Here is a 21,393-nt window from a genome sequence, read left to right on the forward strand (position 1 = left end):
CAGGCGGGAAAGAAAATGTAATGCTAACTGTAATGTTGAATAGTTGAAGGGGTGGTCACACTACACTGCGTTTCAGTGCAGAAGACTAAAAACCCAAGTTTGATATTTTGGGTTTTGCCTTATATGAATAGCTCAAATGCAAAGGCCACAACACACCACCTCTGTCAAAAGAAAAATAATCAAAACTCTTTGACTATTTCTCAACCAATCAGAATAAAGCATTCAACAGCCCCGTGGTATAAACAAGTGTATGTTAACTTTGTATTATTTGATGTTCTAGAAGCAGCTCTAATGTATGACATCATTTCCTATTTTTATTTACATGCTTAAAATGTGTGACCACCCCTTGTATCAGACCTAAATGAATACCCTACTACCGTATTTTCCGGACTATAAGTCGCTCTAGAGCATAAGTCGCATCAGTCAAAAATGCGTTTTGAAGAGGAAAAACATATATAAGTCGCACTGGACTATACGTCGCGTTTATTTAGAAAATAATTTCATAAAATCCAAGCCGAAGAACAGACATTTAATCTAGAAAGGCAAGTTATTCAACTAAACAATGGCACACAGACCAGCAGGCTGAATAGGTGTCCGTATATGTTAATGTAACATTACCATCTATTCACCGAACGCAATAGCATATCGAACATACCTGGCAGGCTGAATAGGCTAAATTATCACGACAAGCCAAAACAAGTTCAAAAAGGTCCAGAAGTCATTCCACACTCTCGCGGCTGTAGACGGCAATGGTTTCTCTTGGTTCATATGAATTAATTTTGACGTATAAGTCGCACCTGACTTGAAGTCACAGGATCAGCCAAACTATGAAAAAAGTGCCACTTATATAGTCCGGAAAATATGTAGACTGAAGCCAAACTATGAAAAACGTGTACATTTTGGTTTCAAAACCCTAAATTGGCATTTCAAAGCCATTTGGTTGGTCTACAACAAGAAGTGGATCCGTCCAATGTCCAATTCAATGTCCATGAAGGATTTTGAATCGCCGACAGGTCCAGATATTCTCTCAGATGGCGTCTTTGATAGTTCACACTGTTTGATTGTTACTCGCATGAACGAGCACCGATTTGCTAAAATTGTGCCATCTGAACTAGGCATAAGGCAAAGGTGTGTTAACATTACATAACGCGAGTCAATGCGCACATGTCAGTTCGTATGATTGAAGTAGATTAGTTGTTCAAGCGGTGCTTATAAAGTGCAGGACTTATCACCAGAAGCCCTTGTACTTCAGTGGGGGTGAAGGAGGAAACTCTTAACGTCTGAGGATGCAAAGCGGCGTGTGGCTTTTTAAACGTATTCATATCAACATAAATAGTTAAAAAGACCCTCCACTGGAGCAAGTGGCACTTCCCCATCTTGGACAGCTTGTGAGAAAGATGGTCCCAATTAGGAGGCCCACAGTTTCCCAGCAGCTCCCAAAGGACATTTCAAAGCTCAGCTTTTACCAGTAGAAAAGCGTTCACTGTAAGTCAGGTCATACAACCCTTCAGCCATAAAGACAGCAGCCTGACAAAGGCGAGATTGGAATGGTTACTTGTGTTAAGATGTTACTATTTTGTGGTCAACAGACTTGCTCTAACCATCACATGATGCCTGTCACGATCGTTCAAATCACAATGCGGGGGTGAGCAACGTCTCATCTTGGACACCTGCATTCCCCCAACAGTAGCGCAGGCAAGGTGGTCTACGTTTGAAAAACTCAATCTCCACATCTGTTGTAAAAAGCACCACGGAGCCAACCGCCAGTGAACGTAACGTGCACTGACAGCTGGCAAGCTGAATTTCTGTTTGGATTTATGATGGACCACTGCCACGGGCTAAATGAGAGTTTCTATTGCAAGGGAAATGTTGAACGCACATGCTTGTTTTGATGGAGAAGAGTCTTCGGTGATAAACTGCTCCAGAGCTTCACGAACTGAGAGATTAAACTTGTAGAAAGGTTTTAAGGATTTAAACTTAAGGGGCTACGACAAGTAAAAACACTGCATGGTTCCGTTCTCATTTCTTGTCATATTTCGGTCTTATTTTCCCCCTTGTGCAGAGCGGAGGATGCAATACGTCTGTCAAAACAGCAAGGGGGATTTCAGCTCAGTAGTGACCCCTCCTGGAAACTGGAAATGTCGTGTAAACAGGTGAAATGATATGCCTGTAGAAGATAAACAATCAAACTAACTTGGTATCACTTTTTGAATACCACCTTCCTTTTGGTGTCAATTTTTGCAGCCGGAAAAGCTTCGGGACTACAGCTGTGGCTGTCAATTAGCCAACATACATTGGCAACCTGGCAGGGCTAAACAAGCCTTCCCTACCCCTAAAAATTTAATGAGGCTCTTCCCTTCAGGCTGACAGCGTTCCCGACCAGCCCTGGTAGCGTGACGGAACCGAATGAATCTGGAGTTCGGGATGAAGGGAAATTGGTCTCTGGTGGGCCGCGAGCTGCCTCTGTCCAGCTCAGTTCCTGTGAAGTTCTAATGATGGTAGAGCCGTCAAAGCCTCGCGCGCAGAGGTGACAAGAGGATGGCTGATTAAAGAGGAAACTGGGACATCTTGGCTCTCTTGAGGACGGATGAAACGCGGGAGGCGGCTGTTGGCACATTTGTGCTTGCTTCAGTAAAGCGGGGGAACTCTAGGGGCGTCCGGTGAACGGGAACCGATGGTGATAAGGTTCAGAACCGTGTGAAGAAGTTTAAATGTTTGTATGTGTAAAAGTTGCTTAAGTCTGTAAACTCTGAAGAAAAAATATTGACTTACAAGCTACAAAGAATTGTAGCGAAAGCGGTGGAAAGAAGGATTTACCTAAAGCTGTGTTCAAATATCATTTTAATTGAAAATGAGCAAAAATCCATGCTATGAAGTACTTGTACTGGAAACCATCCAGTTGCTTATTGCCCCAAGTTACGAGGATGCCACCACCCCTGAATATAGCTCAGGGTTTTTATTTCCCCTTTTGACTTTTTCGCCTGCTTTTTCATCTGTAAGGCAAATCTCACTGTGGGTAACGGTTTGTCAAATGCCCAAACTTTAAGTGTGAGCAATACTGATGCCTCAGCGGACTTGACTAATGAACGGCACATAATTTATCCACTGCATGCAGCCTCATTTTTTGCTCATTTGAGCTGCGATCTGTGGAATTACAAGAAACCTTGAGAGTAATTTTAAAAGGAAATGAGTTAAAAACGTTATTTCTCACTAAGTGTCAATCAAATTCAAGTGCTGTGCCATGCCGCGCAATGACTATTTCTGTGATGAGTCAATACGATCAAAGCCAAAAACACAACATGCAAGCCCTGAAACACTGAAAACATTTAAACAAGTGCGAAAATCACTGAAATGCAAAACTGACAACAAATGACAACAGCAAATTTAAAAACAAGAAAATTAAAATGTTTTACAAACCAAAGTTCATGCAGCACATAATCAGTGAGGAGTGAGCTCGTGGTTCTTGACCCTTCAACAACAGGGTCGGACGCTAAGACAAAACTGCACATGGAAATGTATAAAGTATGGGAGGGGGTGAAGTATTGGGGGGTATACCCTGCTTCCTTCAGGAAGACAGGATAAAGAGGTTCTGTGTTTTTTTATGGATAAACCAAAAGGAAAGTTGTTATGAATGAACCTTATTGGACCGTTCCCAAAGCGGCATTTAGATTGGACCACTGGGCTTCAAAGAATAACAGCTCACCATACTGACTCATAAAGCTTTACGCGGATCAAACAGTGTTAATCTGAAACAAACAATACAGTAAATCCCCCCAAAAAATCAATGCACATCCAAACCATTACACTGGCTGCAGATAAGACTATTTAGCTGAAATACTAAGACATCCTAGCATGAAGTCTAACAACATGCTGTTGTCTGTTGACGTGTGGAGAACAGGTTAAGCAGCTGCCTTTTTCTTTGCAAGAGATTTGTCACAGGAAATTTGGGACTGGGTTGTTTCAAGCACTGCATGTTCCATCACAGAGCCATTAGTTTCTAATGGGATAACAAGAACGTTGGAAAGAAACGAGAAAAATATAATCATGCTGTCAGGATAATAGGAACAAGGTGAGGTGCAGCGAAATCGCAGTGTCGCTATATTGGATAAGAAAATAAAATTGAGCACAGAAAATTGAACCTCTGGGGTTTGTGGAAGTCAATTTTTGGCGTCTTTTTAACCCAGAGCGAGAGAAACAACAGTAATAAGAAATAAGGGATAACTGGGACTAAACACTTGTAAAACTTAACAAGTTAGGTCGGCATCTCACTAGTCGATGTTCAAGTCAATTTAGTAGTCAGAAATGGTGCGTGCAGGTGACGGTTAGAAACCTGAGTGCATCAAGTTCATAGCCAAAAGCCAAATGTTTGCCATAGTAATTGTTTACCATTTTTTTCTATTTACCTACATTAAACCCATTAACTGGCGCTGTCCCGTGAGCGGGATAAGTAAGTTAACTTCAATATTTTTAATGAAAATGTTAATCTATCACGACAAACTATATATTGGAAAGGTCTAAGAATGAAGTTTTAATATTTCAAAACCTTTTAGCAGTAATAATAATGCAGTAACTGTAATTTATTCATTTGTGACAAGAGTATGCAGCAAACCTCACAGCAAACCAACACAAACCTCAGTTTTTTGATAATTTTATGTATTAAAAATAATACTATATTGCATTTGTATTTATTATAAATATGTAAACTGCTATAAAAAAATAATATTTTTACCTTCAGACACTTCCGTAAAAAACGTTGAAGTGTCGTTTTTAAAACGATACCAAAATTAGGCTTCTAGACCAAAAAAATGCCAGATTTATGTTAATTTGAAGGTGTACATTACCTTTTCAACCCCCCCCCCCACCACACTCAAAAAGGGCTGCGCCAGTTAAAGCCTTAAATGACCAATATAATAAGAAATAGAGGCACACGAATCTGTATTACTAAACGTAAATCTAATTCCCACTAAAGCAACAAACATAGCATGCCAAGACTACATACCAAGACAAAATTTCAGATGCAGTCTTCAATTTAAAACCTCTTACAAAATAAGTCCCAGATTTTTGCAAAAACTGTTGGTAGGTGTGACACCTACGACCAAAATTGAGCGATTTCGAGTCGACTAGTGGGACGCCGTCTTCAGAGCTATTCCAAGGGCTTTTAATAGGACATTCCCAACAGCTCGGCAGGAAGCAATCAATCCAATGATTTTGTGTCATAAGCTGACATTTAAAAGTACATTTAGATCAAAAGTTCAATTTCCAAGACTATTTTCCTTCCTCTGAAGCTATTAAAACGGTCCATAAGTCGGTCCATAAGGTTCATTCAATTCTCACAGCACCGCACGCAAATGGAAGGAAACATGCACGCTCACGCCATGACCACACCCCGTGGGGTACGGCCGGGCGGGGCGACCAGGCAACAGGAAACAGAATGACAGACAGAGATCTCTACCTGAGCACCTCCGAGAGAGAGGAGTCGCTGTCATCCGACCTATAGGGCAGAACGGCAGTAGGGTTAGGGGAAGGTGAGGAGAGTAAGTAGAACACAGAGAGGAAGGGAACTGAAGGGGGAGGAGCCTTTCAGGAGGCAGGCATCGGGGGGTGGGATAGGAACAAAAGGGGAGGAGTTAGCAGGAAGGGTTAAGCAAAGTTCATTGGATGGGGTTACTGGTAAAAGATTCAGGAGCCCACTCCGACCCACAGTTTAACAAACAAACATCAACACGATGTATTCCCACAGCTGTGCTGTTTTAATAAATACTTGTCTCAATTCACCCAGCTATTATTTTGATCCAAGATGCTTTTATTGTAAGATAAAACATGACTCTCATAAAGAAAGGATGGTGTTTTAGTCAGACACATTATCAATACACATTTCATTGAAGCAGCATCTCCTATTGAAATTATGACAGCATTATGACGTCCTCGGGTAAATGGCTCTAATTATTCACAGGGACAATATAAAAGTGAGATATTTAAAACATTTAGTGGACACAGCAGACATCAGGCACACATTATACTAAAAACTATTATGTCAAATTGGATTGGATGATTTTGATGAGACATGTGAAGATGGGACGAGATCAAAACGCAAACAGACAACAAATGATGTGTTTGTGGAAAGAACTGTATATGTGGTTTAATAAAGTCATAAATATACATTTTCTTTATATTGCAAAAAATGTAGATGGTTACTCAGGTTAAATAGCATCTGTGTTAGGAAATAAATCATATTGCCATAACTCACTTGTACTGGAAGTCTATAAGGGCATTGTATCAGAATAAACCATAACAGTGTTTCCAACAGATCGGAAATATACTTGTGGTGGTAGCTGGTGAATAAAGCAATGATTACATTTGAGATTGAACATGCACTTTAGAGCGTTAGTGCGTTCGTTCTTTCTCCGAACGACTCTGGTTTTAAACACATTGTTAATAAGACCTGAAGTAATTAAACTGGGGCCAACCCAGATCTGACTAACCATTTAAAATATAGACCCAGAGCAAACCATCATTTTGCCATTACATAACGACTGTCGGGATTTACTAGAGATGCGCATTGGATAATTAGTGCTGAAAAGGTGTGGTCTAGCTATTTTTTGCGACTTATGCATTTCTAGGAGTTTACTTTTTAGACGCACATTTTTTGGGTAGAAATTATTCAAATGACTCACGCTACACGATTTACTAATGTTTGCGCGTGTGATATTACTGGTATTTGCTCAATTATTTAATGCTAATAAAGCATGTCTTAAATCATGTGCTTGAAATAGCTGCAGTTTTAGCTGATAAAAGGAGACTAGGCAGAGATCAGAGAGCGCGTGATACAAGAGGATTTTTTTCACGCATAAGAGTTTATTTGTAATGCCAGAAAAACATATTCAAAAATATTGTTTGCCAAGCCATGTTATTTTTTATTTGAGTTACACAATAGCAGGTGTTTCAAAACTTTTTGGAATTACACACCCAGATTTTTCATTTGCAATGTCCGTGATGATGAACTTAACCGCATGTGGCGTTAGTACAGTGTTTCTCAAACTTTTTCAGCCCAAGGACCACTTCATCTTCCAATATTTTTCTGAGGACCACCTAACAGAATCTGACTCTAACACGCCCCCCAAAAAACAACAAAATAGGAAGGATAAGCTAAATTTAAGTTTAATATGCAACTGTTTTAAGTCAAAAACAAATTTTTTAAACACAAATGCAATGCTATGTTCAGAAATTATTATATGAATTTTATTTCATTTGAAAAAGTAAATGTAAAATGAGTTGCAGCTTAATATGAACAACAAACTGCACATGTGAAAAAAAACTGCAATTAAACATACTGTAACAGCCTAGGTCCCACTTAATGTCATTCCAAAGAGCCATTAATTTAAAACTGAGGTGGCGGGTATGTGAAGTTTATGGTTGTATCTATGGTAACAATATAATGCTGAAAAAAAATTCCCCTTAATGTCCAAAATCACTGAAATTACAGGGATTTTACACATGAAACAAAAACTAGTACATTACAAAACTAATAGATCTGTGGATTTTAGCTGCTTTCAGTTTATTCTTGACATTAAGCTTTATTCTACATTTAAATAGGTAAATAAGATCCATATCACACTCATTGAGAATTTAACTCATTTACTCACTTCAGTGCACATATCAAAAAAGTTTATAACATGGAACATAACATTGTTTCATGCAGTTTTTTGTCAAAGCTAATTATTACAGTAGCCCTATTTCAACAACAACAGCCATCTTAATAATTGGCAAACATTAGGCTAGCTTCTAATAAGACAGAATATGTTTTTAGATTTCGCAAGAGCAGTGAAATCAGGTGTATGTTTGTCAGCACGATACGCATACAGTGGTGCAAATGAACTGTTACTCGTTTAAATTGCATTATTGTGTGAGAACGATGCTTTGAATTTTGGAAAAACGGCAGTTTCATTTATTAAGACATGTAACATAAATGTCATTGTTGATAAGCAAGTCATAATTGAGCAGACTTATCAGACAACAATTGTCGGAAAAGGCAGTGTTTTAAAGCTGGAAATACAACAAATAAAGTTAAAACAGCCATAGAGTCCGGTCTCTTAACTCACCACAGTCAGCTATCGCGTCTTGAGACGCGGGCGCGAGCGGGGGAGGCGATCGCGTTGAACTTGTGGACCAAAGCGCGAATATAAACACGTGACACAGCTGCTCGCACCAGTCACGTGACTCACGCTCTGCAGCTCATGCTGTTTGAAACAGACGCACGCGCATCAACTCGTAACTGTAGGGCCCGTTGTTTAACTTACTAAATTTATTCTAGAGATGTCTTTTTTACAGACTACATAAAGGGACGGATCAAATTACCTTGGGGGCCGGGTCTGACCCGCGGGCCGCCAATTGAATAGCCCTGGTATAAACACTTGCCTAATTTAGGTCATCTTTTGGCGACCCACTAGGGGGGTTTGGCGGACCACTAGTGGTCCGCGGACCACACTTTGAGAATTACTGCGTTAGTAGATCACCCACCCGAGGATCAGCTCTGCTTGTTTGCGATCCTAAACTAGTTTGCGCTGCTCTTAGTAGATTGTGTTGGTCAGTTTGGAAATCAGTCGTTGCGCATGTGTTATTTAATTTGAGCCTTTTTAGTAAACAACCCGCACTCCCTTCGGCGCTTTTTTGGAAATGTGCTCTCGCACTAATTTGCCCCGTTTAGTAAATCTGGCCAATAATGTCTTGAAAGCATAACACACAAAAAAAATTTACACTTTTTTTAGAGTGTGGGCAGTTGTTAATATACCCAAGAAAAGTGAATGTGTGGGAAACACTGAATAAAATATGATTTAAAGCAAAAGGTCATTTTATAAATTAGCATAAGACCGCTGTGATAAAATCTATTAGTAACCTTTTCTTTGTTTTTCATTTAGATCTAATCATTTGGACAATGTAATGGTGGAAAACCCATTGACTTGGTGGTAAACCTGCTGGTAAACTTAAATATATGTCTACATGGGAAAAAATTTAAGCAACAGGATTAACCTTTGTAAAGCAACTCTGCTGCTTACTAAACGGCTGATTTAGACAATTTCGTTTTAAAATAAGAGTTTAAATTCTTTAAACTTTAAATTCTAGTTTTAAAGGAATAGTCTACTCATTTTCAATATAAAACTATGTTATTACCTTAACTAAGAAGAGTTTATACATCCCTCTATCATCTTAGTGTGTGCACGTAAGCGCTGGAGCGCGCTGCGACACTTCGATAGCATTTAGCTTAGCCCCATTCATTCAATGGTACCACTCAGAGATAAAGTTAGAAGTGACCAAACACATCAACGTTTTTCCTATTTAAGACGAGTAGTTATACGAGCAAGTTTGGTGGTACAAAATAAAACGTAACGCTTTTCTAAGTGGATTTAAAACCGATATTTCGACTCCCCTAAAAAATTCCGCTCCCCTTCTCCCTCTCATAATAGGAGAGGGAGGGTGTTACTGCGCCGAGTCGAAGTACTCCCAAAAGTGCTGTTCCGCCATACAATATAGTTCCTCTTTTAAATCCGCTTAGAAAAGCGCTATGTTTTATTTTGTACCACCAAACTTGCTCGTATAACTACTCGTCTTAAATAGGAAAAACGTTGATGTGTTTGGTCACTTCTAACTTTATCTCTGAGTGGTACCATTGAATGAATGGGGCTAAGCTAAATGCTATTGAAGTGTCGCAGCACGCCTCAGCGCTTACGTGCACGCACACAGATGATAGAGGGATGTATCAACTCTTCTTAGTTAAGGTAATAACATAGTTTAATATTGAAAATGAGTAGACTATTCCTTTAATCTCTACATGATGCTTGCCCAATAGACTTCCCAAGGGACAAGTCGGAATAATATTTAAAGATGTGGTATTATCACATTACTGATACGGTTGCTAGAGCTTGACATACATTGAACCAAAAACACCTCTTTAAATTTCACATTTAACTTTATTTTATCAGACATTACAAAAGACTCTCCAGTAAAATCAATTTGGCTTTATCGTATGCAGAAAAGAACTATGGGCTTGATGTCTTTCTCATTCCAAACAGGAACAGATTCACAGTCTGATAATGAGGGTCAAGCCCGCCGAACTTTTTCAGACTCTGCATCTACGTGCGACGGCCTTCAATGAAGTCAGAGCAGAGTTAGAGAGTCAGAAGGAAAACAATATGAACTGTTGGCAGTCTCTCTGATTGGCTGAAATGTTAATGAAGTGTCAAGCATCATCTTTACAATACTGATTAAGTCTGAGTCAAGTTTTTACTTAAGAATGAGATTCATCTGCGTGTGACCAATCGACAGGACAGTTTGTTTTGATGTCCCTCTGACATTAACACCAATTTAAATCTTGATGAATGTCTATTAATATTGGCCTGCGTGACTGTCTAGCGTCTGTTGTCCGGTTTGCTATTCTGCATGAACTCAAGCACAGACCGTATGGTTGTCAAGATTAAAACCTCATCAAGTCTACACAATCACTGGAGATGGAAAATAAAAATCACACTATAGAAAGCTTAGATGAAAAGACAATTATATTATCTGAGACTGGCAACTACTAACAGGTGATATTATTCATGTAGCTTCAGCAGTCATGTGAAAAATTCACATTTTCAATAGGGACGCACGAATCGGACACGTTGGATTGAAAAAAAATTGTTAGATTGGGTTTCGGACTAACAGGACCAATCCAATTACAATACTATCTGTTACCAGTAGCTACGGGTTTTAAGAGTGTATAAATAGACAAATTATTATGAAAGCACCATTAACGTTTTTATGCACTAAACTGGTGTTTGCGAACGCCTGGTGGTTTGCGAGGGAATTGCAGGGGGTTCATGTGTTGATGAAAAACAATTAATGACAAATAAATAATAAAATGTAAATAAAAAAATGATTTACCCACTTTTTGTAGTGTTTCTCTCCCTGCTTTGTGCCTCCACATATGAAAAGTGTGTACACTACGCTGATACTCTCTCCTGAATGCCAAGGAGTCTAAGATGGCGGCATTATCGGAAGCTAGTTATCTTCGTTTGTAAAGTTTTAAATATGTATATTTTTCTTACAAAATCGAATAAATTACCCTTAAAGGAGTAGTCCACTCTATAGATGGGGCCCATTGACTTATACCATAGTATTTTTTCCTACTATAAAAAGTCAATGGACCCCATCTTTAAAGTGGACTACTCCTTTAAAGGAGCATTTTACCCATAGAAACATTAATCTTTATTGATAGTGTGTCATATTTGTAGTCAAAATGTAACATACATTTCGATTTTGGTGCCTGTTTGACCGAGAAAAGGGGTGTTTGTAGTCTCACCCCCTCAACAAAGATATTGCACTTCCTGCTTTCAATGATGCAAAATGATGATTTTTACATCATTGAAAGAAGGAAGTGCAACACTGAAATCTGTATTTCTCCTGTCTCGGCGGCAACTGAGGAAATGATGCACGACCGCTCAAAAACATGACTGGGGTTCTAACTATACAAAGCTTAATGCAACTGGGTGAAGTGTCCCTTTAAAAGGCCTTTATTTAACCCCTCGGAGCCATGTGGATTACTTTTGTGGAGGATGGATGCACATCCTTTGGACTTTGGAAGGAGCGGACCCCATATTAATTTATTATAAAGATGGAAGTGATATGATATTGATATATATATGTTTGTATAAAAAAGATGGACACATGTAACTCGGGTGGATTCAGGGTGAGTATATCATGGGGTAATTTTTGTTTTAGCTGAACTATTTCTTTAACATCGTTAGTAAGGTCATGTCAAAGATAGAAATCAATGTTAAATCAACTTTGATGCTCTAATCTCATAGTTAAAGGAAAACACCACCGTTTTTCAATATTTTACTATGTTCTTACCTCAACTTAGATGAATTAATACATACCTATATTTTTTCAATGCAAGCACTTTTAATCTTTGTACAGCACTTCCTGAATGTGTTAGCATTTAGCCTAGCCCCATTCATTCCTTAGGATCCAAACAAGTGTTTTATTTTGTGCCACCATACTTACTCGTGTACATACTCATGTAACAGTCTTTAAATAGGGAAAACATGGAAGTGTTTGGTGGCTTCTTAACTCATCCCTGTTTGGATCCTAAGCAATGAATGGGGCTAGGCTAAATGCTAACACATTCACAACGCGCTGTACAAAGATTAAGTGCATGCATTGAATCAAGATAGGTATGTATTAAGTCATCTAAGTTGAGGTAAGAACATAGTAAAATATTAAAAAATGGTGGTGTTTTCCTTTAAGATTATGAGACTTCAGCTTGGATTTCACACACAGCGTCACGTATTTGTTTAAACAAAAACTTGCTTTGTTGCAAGCTACAGCATTTTTTTTTTTTTTGGCATTTTTCAAACATCACTAAAATTGCTGACTTAACATGCAACAAAATTACTGCACTAAAAGTGTCCAACAAACAAAACACAAATACAGCAACACAATAAACAAGACAGAGGAATGACATGGGCTTGGTAGAAATTAGATTAAGAAAACTCTACAGTGTGCAACGCTATGTGCTCTACCCAAAACACACACGCACACACACGGTCATCCACTCTCAGAGTCTGCAATATTCAAGGGGCTGAAGAAATAATGAGATAAATCCCTGACAGGCGCATCAAATGACCAATTTAGATCTCTATGGCAATATCAGAGACTGCTGATTCAATTATGAAAAGAAAGTGCAAACAAAACCCATCTTCAGAGGGTGGAATAATTGGTTATCCTACCCTAATGTGCCCACTTGTGGTGTTATAATGAGAATTTACGGGAGCTGAACAACTCGCTGTAGCTTCTGCTGTCTGCTTTGAGTTATACTAACCATTCGGCTGCATTTAGAGATCAATAATGCCTGCGGCACGTGCAGGGTTAAAGCACTGTGGTACCGAACCGCTGGGTTAATAATGCTTATAATAATCGAAGCAACCTGTTAGAAAGCAAAGTCATTTATTTAGAGCTAAATGAGGAAATTAACTAATTGGGTGGAAAGGGAAAACAGCCGAATACACCCTAGGAAGAAGTGGGAGAGCGCAAAAAAAAGGGCGCTCCAATCCGGTTCCTAGAGGGCCACTGCAGAGTTTAGCTCCAGGCTCAATCAGACACATCTGCTTGTAATGATCAAGCATTCATGAAGATTTTGATAAGCAAGTGTTTGATTTGGAGATAAACTCTGGACACTGGCCCTCTAGGAGCGGGATTGGAAAGCTCTTGCCTAAAAGGAAAATTGTCTTTTATAAAGTTTCTTGCGTAACGTGTGAGCTTACTTGTCAAGTGCAGAGCCCTGACTCTGGTTGCTGGTCAGGCGGGAAAAGACGTTGCGGTCGTTGCGTGTTCGGAGAGGAGGTGAAGAGGGAGGCGTGTATCCGACATCAGGACTTCTGAAATAACCAAAGACAAACAACAGTTCGTCTAATGGAAGCAAACAGTACAACCTTTACTTTCAAATGGGTCATATACCCTATTAAGCAATAGTTCAGTAAAAATGTAAATTACCCCATGCACCTTCAAACCATTCGAGATACGCATGTCCATTATCTTTCAAAAAACACAATTTGGGATGTTTAAAATGTAATGCCCTGACTATTAAGTTTTTTTAATAGTAGAAAACAGGGTACACGACTTTCAAGCGTCAAAAAAGTGCATCCATTCTTCACAAAAGCAATCCACACGGCTCCAGGGGGACAAATAAAGGGCCTTCTGGTGGTAATTAATGTGATTTTGTAAGAAAATATCCATATTTAAAACTTTACAAACTATAAAAACTTGCTTCCGGCCAACACGTTTTATGCATAGGGGACTACCATACAATGCGTAAGATCCAGTGAGAATAGACTCTTGCGTTGTGAGTTATTTTAGCTAGAGATAGGGATAACTCAATATCCAGAAAAATACTCCACCATTTTATTTAAAATCCTTGGTTTTGATTACAACTTATTTGTTGTATTGGTCTCTCTTCTTTCTCACATATTAAGTTACAGCATCATATGCTACATCCCACACTGAATCTCTCTAGTGAATGTGCATTGGCAGCATACGGAAGCTAGTTATTATAGTTCATTAAGTTTTAAATATGGATATTTGTCTTACAAAATCGCATCAATTACCCTCAGAAGGCCTTTATTAACCCTTTCCCTGCCATTGACGAGTTTTCTCGTCAATTAAGAGAAAATGTTTCCTTGCCAATGACGCTTCCCTGACGGGTTTTAATGGTGATCTATAATTCTGCTATTATCCACTAGGTGGCACTCTTACCCAACCAATAAAAACTGAACCATCAACTAATTCAAAAACAGTAAAAACTCTGGTGCCGGATTCACAAAAACATTCTTAAGACAAAATATAAGAAAGTTCTTAACTCTTTCACCGCCAGCATTTTTCATGATTTTCACAAAGGTTTAATGCCTTCCAGAAAATGCTCCTTTTTAAATATATAAACATACAATATATGAAATAAAAGAACAAACCATCTGCTTTCAAACAAAAAAAATCAGTTTCATCCTACCTTCATGTGTTCTGTTTTTATAACCTCTCAAATATGTGTAGGTTTCATCAAAAACACCCAATTTTGAGCAAAAAGCTGAGATAATTCAATTTTTGTGAAGGACTTTTGATAGAGATATCTCGTCAATGGCGGGGAAAGAGTTAAGATAAATTATAAGAAGTGCGTAAGAATGTTCCTAAGTGCAACAATTCTTAAGAAGTTCTAAATTTTTTTCTTAAGAATATCTTAAATTTGTGTCTTAAGAATAAAATGACAAGCTTTTAAATGAATTAAGATACCCTGCTAATGAGGTAACAATACACTTATCTATTAATCTTTTGACTACCTTGCGATCATTAACGCGATACAAACGAGTGATGCATTAAGACTACTACAGGATGTTATTCGCTGTTGTAACAGAGGCCAGCTACAGTATAAAGGCGGTGCGGTGCGTAAATATAATTCCATAATGTCCCAATCGGTCCGTCATGCGGGTCGAGCGCTCTGGCTGTGCGTGCTTCACTCTCCGTGCCCACGGCTTCATCTCTCGCGACCCACGCTCACGAGTCAAAAGACGGACGCGGAGGGTGATGCGTGTCCGCGGTTTCGGAGCCCTCGACTCACATGACTGAGCGATTACCGGTTCGCCTCCCGCTTAGAGCGACTTTTAGCTGTTAAGTAATTTCACAATGAATGTAGGCTATTACGGAGGAAGTTAAATGTTTGCTAATATTATCATATAATAATACTTATTTGTGTTTCATGACATTACTGAGTAAGCCAATAAATTTCATTAAATGAGTGTGGAATTCGTCTTTAAACTAATCTATGTGAAGTAAACAGATTAAATTGCCATTTCAGACTACAAAATACAACATGTCACATTTAAAACAATCACATTAACATCTTACATTTTGAGATTTAAGACTACTGTAAGGTTATCCTAACTTTAAGATGTTATTAAGGACAGTTTATTTTTCAAGAATTTAAATTCTTCTCAAGTTTTTTCTTAAGAATATACTTAAGGAAAAAAATAAGAACTTTCTTAAGAAGCTTTTTTCTTAAGCTTGAATTTAAGATAAAAATGACAGTTAAGAAGATTTTTCTTCTTAAGAATGTTTTGTGAATCCGGCCCCTCATCTCTGCAAAACGTCCTTTACAAAAATGCAATTATTTCAGCGTTTTGCTCAATAGTTGGTATTTTTGAAGAAACCTACCCATATTTGAGAGGTGATAAAAAAGTAAAAAGTAAAGTTTTTTTGTTTATTTACTTGTTAGTTTTTAAGCAGAGGGTCTGTTCTTTTATTTTATATATTTGTATGTTTATATGTTTTTATATTTATAGAAGAGAGAACTTCCTGAAAGGCACTTTGTAAAACTTTTGTGAAAAATGCTGGCAGGCAACTTTTTTAAAAACGCTGGCGGGGAATGAGTTAATTCCCTGGAGCCGCGTGGATTACTTAAAAGTCATGGACCCTGTTTACTACCATTATAAAGCTTGGAAGAGCCAGGAAATTTTCTAAAATAACTGAAATTGTATTCATCTGAAAGATGATGGCTTGAGGGTGAGTAAATCATTTACATTTTTTGCTGAACTGTCCCTTTAATACAAAAGTAACTGTTTAATTATTTTTAGATAATAAAATATTAACTGTGTAACAATAGATAACCCATGGCTTCATAGGTCAATGTCCATGAACAGTGTTAACACTGCTACTACAGTATGTGTTGCTTTCAAAACATTGTTGTTTGTATGAGTATCCCAACTACCAAAAATGGCAACATTGTCCCAACAAAATGGTGTAAGTTTGAGGCATTTGTTTTGGCCAACTGATGGAAATCACTTTTTATAGTCATTATTTGTCAGGTCCTAATGCGAAAATAATAATTGTTAAATGAATCATTATTATTGCCAAGAACAACTGTATGGCATTTACTGAATTAGATATTAAATATATTAAAAATAGGAGAAAGTGTGTACTGTACAGTATGCAGTAAGCAGCACGCTTACCTTTGGTTCTGAACGTTGCCCAACATATATGTCACATTTCAGGTGATGTGGTTACCTGTATGGCTGGCCTCGGTCATATGACTGCCTCCTTGTTAGTGGAGATGTGTCTGATGCTCTGGACTGTCTTGGACTGAATCAAACAAACAAACCATTACGCTACAGATAGCAGATTATTTACTATGGGTGAGATTCCTAAACACAAGACTAAGCATTGGTCGTATTAAACTGCACGCACAAGGTGTGTCCCCTGATGGGCAGGCTGATGGTTCGAGACACCAGCTCTCTTGAATAGGGCTCTTTAAGGAGCAGGCCGTTCTCGTGGATCTCTGATAAAGAAGCCAATGACTTGGTGATGTTCTTGGTGGTGAGGTCCAGAATGGGGCCCAGGTATTCGGCAGACACCGCCTTCATTTGTGCAGAGAGTCGAGGCTCAACCTGTGAGAGAGGTAAACGCAAGTAAAGATATCAACAAATACAACACCGCCACCTGGTGGTTAATCTGTTAACACACACAACACAGAAATGAGAAACTGCTTCCCTGAAAATGATATAAAACGAGGTTTACCTTCAGTTTAAAGTCATCTTGACTTGCAGACAACTTCATCTGGGAGAAACTGTGGCAGAATAAACAGTGATGTTTATATTTAAAACAAACTGATTAGTTTATGTAAAAAAACGGCGCGTGTTGATGTGAATGCAATTCATACCAGCTCTCCGACACCTGACTGATCTCAGACGTCTCTTCATCTGTGCTTGCATAGCCATTCTCTGCACAATACACAACAGAAATAATAAATATATATACAAAATAAAAGCTGATGAATAAAGTAATTCAATAAAATCATTGCACTCTTTGTTAAGTTTATATTCACCCTGTTGGACATTGTGAATAAGGGCATGTAATTCAGGGATACATTCAGCCTTTTCCCTCAGAGCATCCAGGATCACATGATTTTGGGAGGAGCCAATCATATCCGTCTGGCGTAACTGACCCTCCAGCAGTCGAATCTGGGCCTCTTTTTGGGCAACCAGCAAGCCCTGAAACATACACAATGCACATACACACTTAGTCATTTCTTTAACCTATTTAGAGAATGAATGAAGCATTTTTATCTAAACTTACCTTGTCAATAGAGGCTTTGAGAAAATAGTCCAGGAGCGAACGAGCTTCAGCCAATGAACAGGAACTGATGACCACTGATGTGTCCACTGAATCCAGCTCATCCTACAGGAAACATGCAACAACATTATATAAAAAACAATGCCGCCTTCATGCCGCGCAAGTCAGCTGCCTTAGTTTTCGGATGCATCCAATGCAAGCCTGAAATGTGTGAGCTTAAATGATCACTGATAAATAGGGATGCCCCGAATATTCGGCCACCGAAAATTTTCCGAAAGACATTTATCACCGAAACAATACGGCCGAAATGTTGTGATGACGCAAACAGAAACCGCCACCTGCACGTGCTTGTCTGAAGCAACATGTATGCGGTGCGGATGTATTTAATCGCATTAAGGCGCTAAAGTGAGCAGTTGCCTGTACGCACAGAGGCACATGCGGTTGAATGTGTCCGGTCCAGACGTGATCATCACAGTATGCCCTTCAAAGATCTGGGGCCTCATTTATAAAGCGTGCGTACGCACAAAAACGGGGCTAAAATGTGCGTACGCCACTTCCCACGCAAAAGTTGTGATCTAAAAAAAAAAACTTGATGGCAGAATGTGCGCACCTGTAAGCAACTCTGACCCATGCGTACGCACATTTTGGAGACAATTAATGGGAATTGGCGACACAGATGGCGAGAAAGTGAACTGAAATCAGATTGAAGAAAGTAAATATGACAAGAACTATTATAAATATTGATAACACACATATGTAATTTCACTCTATATCAAACGTTAAATCCACATTATCATGATGATGAAATCCAGCAGTGTTATTTGTGCTTGTACTGAGTGATAATTGTTGTAAAAATTCAATCTTAAATCAAAAATCATTTTAAATACTTAATCAGCGCTGTCTCAAGGTCACGTTGTCCACTACGGGAGAGCGATATGGACCGACTATAGCATCAAATATCCATAAGATAACTGCAGAACACAGTGTAAATAACCAAAAATTATCCTTAATTAATGTGCATTTTTATCATCAAGTGTCAAAGTGTGGAAATACAGCCATCACGCCTCCGGGCAATCGTTTCTCTATCATTATAATAGTCCTAAATATTATGTGAAAACCTGCATGAAGAAACATGCGTTCACCTATAGACCCTTTTACAGCTCACGTGATCAAATAGCCTGCGCGCGCATTTGGGCAACAGAAGTGGTGTTATTCCCCATTGGTTCTAACGTGGTAGCAACTCAGAAAGTTTATTAAAACGGTTTCTCAACATCAAAATGTCCAGTTGTTGCGTTTGGTTGCACTAATATAATATACTAATATACGTATATATGTATCTGGCAACTTTATTTTTGGCCATCTGCTAACGTCTTTTATCCACTCCACTATAGTACACGGATCTGGTAGCTGTGTTGAAAATGTTGATAAAGTCAATTTTTTTTAAATAACTTACTGTTTGTGTTGCTTCACTGTTGATTCTTACGATACTTCCGTTGCCTAAATGCGCGCGCATACGCTGCCACGTCATCATTGTGTACAAACAGTAAAAGGGTCTATTACATAAAAATACATATTTACTCTCACGTGTACAAGTTAATGCAAGTCTGTTAGGTAAAAGGAAATTACTATTTATGTTTTTAAATTTAAATGATTCATTTTTATATCTCTGCTTTTTGTATAGCAGAGGAGAAAGCTCATGCTGCTGGAGAACAATCCGCATATATCAGACGCGTGCACAAAAGGAGCAGAAAACACATATCTATTTTATTTTAGAGATTCCTCTCTTTTATGCTGTGATTTTGACAAGGTGTTACAGTATATAATTGCTGTAAAAATATATAAATGCTGCGGTGACTCCCGTGTGTAATGCTGCATCCTTTCAACGCTCGAGGATTACGACAATGGCTTGTGTTTATTGGCTGGGTGCGTTTAGCTTACGAACTAACAATAGGATGCCAGTCTCATTAATATGAGGATCAGCATTCGGGAGGTGATTTGCATTGACTATTTATGGTAAAAAATGGGCATGTATAGGGCAGGATGTGAGGCAGATTCACGTATGCACATTTTCAGGTGATTTGTGATTTATAAAGGAATATTGCTTGCTGGTGTGCGTACGTATGGTTTTATTAATCTGAATATTTTTTGCGTACACTATTTCTGGCTTTTATGCGTACGTAGACTTTTAGTAAGGATTCTACGCACAGTTTTATAAATGAGGCCCCAGAACTCTTGATGTGTAAACTTTAGAGAGAGTCGCGCAAATGTGTCTCATACTGTAGTCCATTAACATACATTTGCCGTATAAAGCAATGAAAGACAACGTAACATTTTTATCCTGCGCTGTTTGGGATTCGCCCTCGGTCTCTGTGTGCGCGTGCATTTAAGTGCCCTCAATAGTGCACACACGAGTGAGACGCAAACAAGCGAACATAAAATCTTTCTATTATTGACAAATATAAACAAAATTATCTCCACAGTATTCTTTTTCTAATAAAAACATTTGTTTATGTCTTAAGTGTATGTATAGATTACAGTCAGAAACCAGTCTCTGCTTATTTGGTCTTAAAGAGACAGTAACCTCAATAAGTCTGTGTCATTAATGCTAATCAAACAACCCCAAGACAAAGAGAAAATCACTTCTGTATCTCTAAAAATAATAATATATTTAATTTATACAATAAAGACAGTGTTATGATTCATTTAATTCGATTTCTGTGCCTAATGCTAATGTTAGCCCTTATTTATGTGCAACTTTGTTCTTTTTTATAAATGTTTGCAATTTCTTTATTTGTTATTAGATTTTCCCCACCCTCTTTTTGTTGATCTGCACACACCCCTAGTAAAGTTAGTACACAGTGATAGCCATAAATGCATTTGTACTAATAATTGGCATAATAATTTATTTCGGTGTTTCGGTTTTTCGGCTTTGGTTTCCTCTTTTTCGGTTTCGGCCAAGAATTTTCATTTCAGTGCATCCCTACTGATAAAGTCATGCAAACTTATTTAGGCCACATACTGAATAACAAACAATGAGATTTTAGCTTTTCAGCTTTAGAAAGTGAACTATAGACAAAAAACATCTGATGGGAGGGCTTTACCTTTGTCTCCTCGATCTGTACGATGGTGGCCTGGCAGTCTGTCAGACTGTCACTGATGTAGTCAATGTTGGCATTGAGAACTTCAATCTCCTCATTCATCTCATGAAGTTCTTGTTCCCTGAAGCCCTCGCTCAGTAATTTCTCTCTCTTACGCAACAGCGCCTCCTGCTGCATAGACAGCTCCTCGCGTTTCTAAAGCACAAAAGATCTAATTAATAATCTTCTGGCTGACAACATACTCATTGTCAAAGTAAAGAACAAAGTTGAATTTTAAAGTCTGGAGAGCATCTAGGAATATTAATTTATTGTCTTATCTATTAATTGTTGAATTATGGAGGACCAAATATAAATAAATAAAAATAAATGTTAAAATAAGTAAAAGTAAAGAGAGGAAAATAAAGGAATAAAAGGCATGATGAAAAAAAATCTAATAATTTGTCAATAGATTTAGTAATTAAAATTGTTTTGTGTTAAAACGTTTAACTTATTTTTCAATTCAATTTTGTGTATGTATTTCCTTTTTTGTTTATGTGTTTATTTATTTATGCATTCATTTATTTTTTTATAAAAACATTTATCCAATTTTTTTTGACATTTATTCTTTTATTTAATTCAAATTGTTACTTTTTTTTTTTTTTTTGGTCCT

General features: G+C 38.1%; 1 protein-coding gene across 6 annotated transcripts in view; it reads right to left on the bottom strand.

Annotated features, from left to right (window-relative positions):
• The window catches only part of kif21b (kinesin family member 21B), a 96,009-nt gene that overhangs the window by 20,587 nt on the left and 54,029 nt on the right, over positions 1-21,393 (bottom strand). For 4 of the 6 annotated variants that reach the window (XM_065241720.2, XM_065241718.2, XM_065241717.2 and 1 more), the window contains exons 19-27: positions 20,748-20,939; positions 17,650-17,751; positions 17,399-17,564; positions 17,234-17,294; positions 17,092-17,140; positions 16,762-16,961; positions 16,582-16,656; positions 13,299-13,412; positions 5,453-5,491 (exon numbers count right to left, since the gene is read on the bottom strand). In XM_065241720.2, the coding sequence (XP_065097792.1) occupies positions 5,453-5,491; positions 13,299-13,412; positions 16,582-16,656; positions 16,762-16,961; positions 17,092-17,140; positions 17,234-17,294; positions 17,399-17,564; positions 17,650-17,751; positions 20,748-20,939 (998 nt within the window). The remainder of the gene's footprint in view (positions 1-5,452; positions 5,492-13,298; positions 13,413-16,581; positions 16,657-16,761; positions 16,962-17,091; positions 17,141-17,233; positions 17,295-17,398; positions 17,565-17,649; positions 17,752-20,747; positions 20,940-21,393) is intronic. The other 2 variants (XM_065241722.2, XM_065241721.2) reach the window with 1 other exon arrangement.

The sequence above is a fragment of the Paramisgurnus dabryanus genome, chromosome 14 (assembly GCF_030506205.2).
Source record: "Paramisgurnus dabryanus chromosome 14, PD_genome_1.1, whole genome shotgun sequence".
Classification (NCBI taxonomy): domain Eukaryota; kingdom Metazoa; phylum Chordata; class Actinopteri; order Cypriniformes; family Cobitidae; genus Paramisgurnus; species Paramisgurnus dabryanus.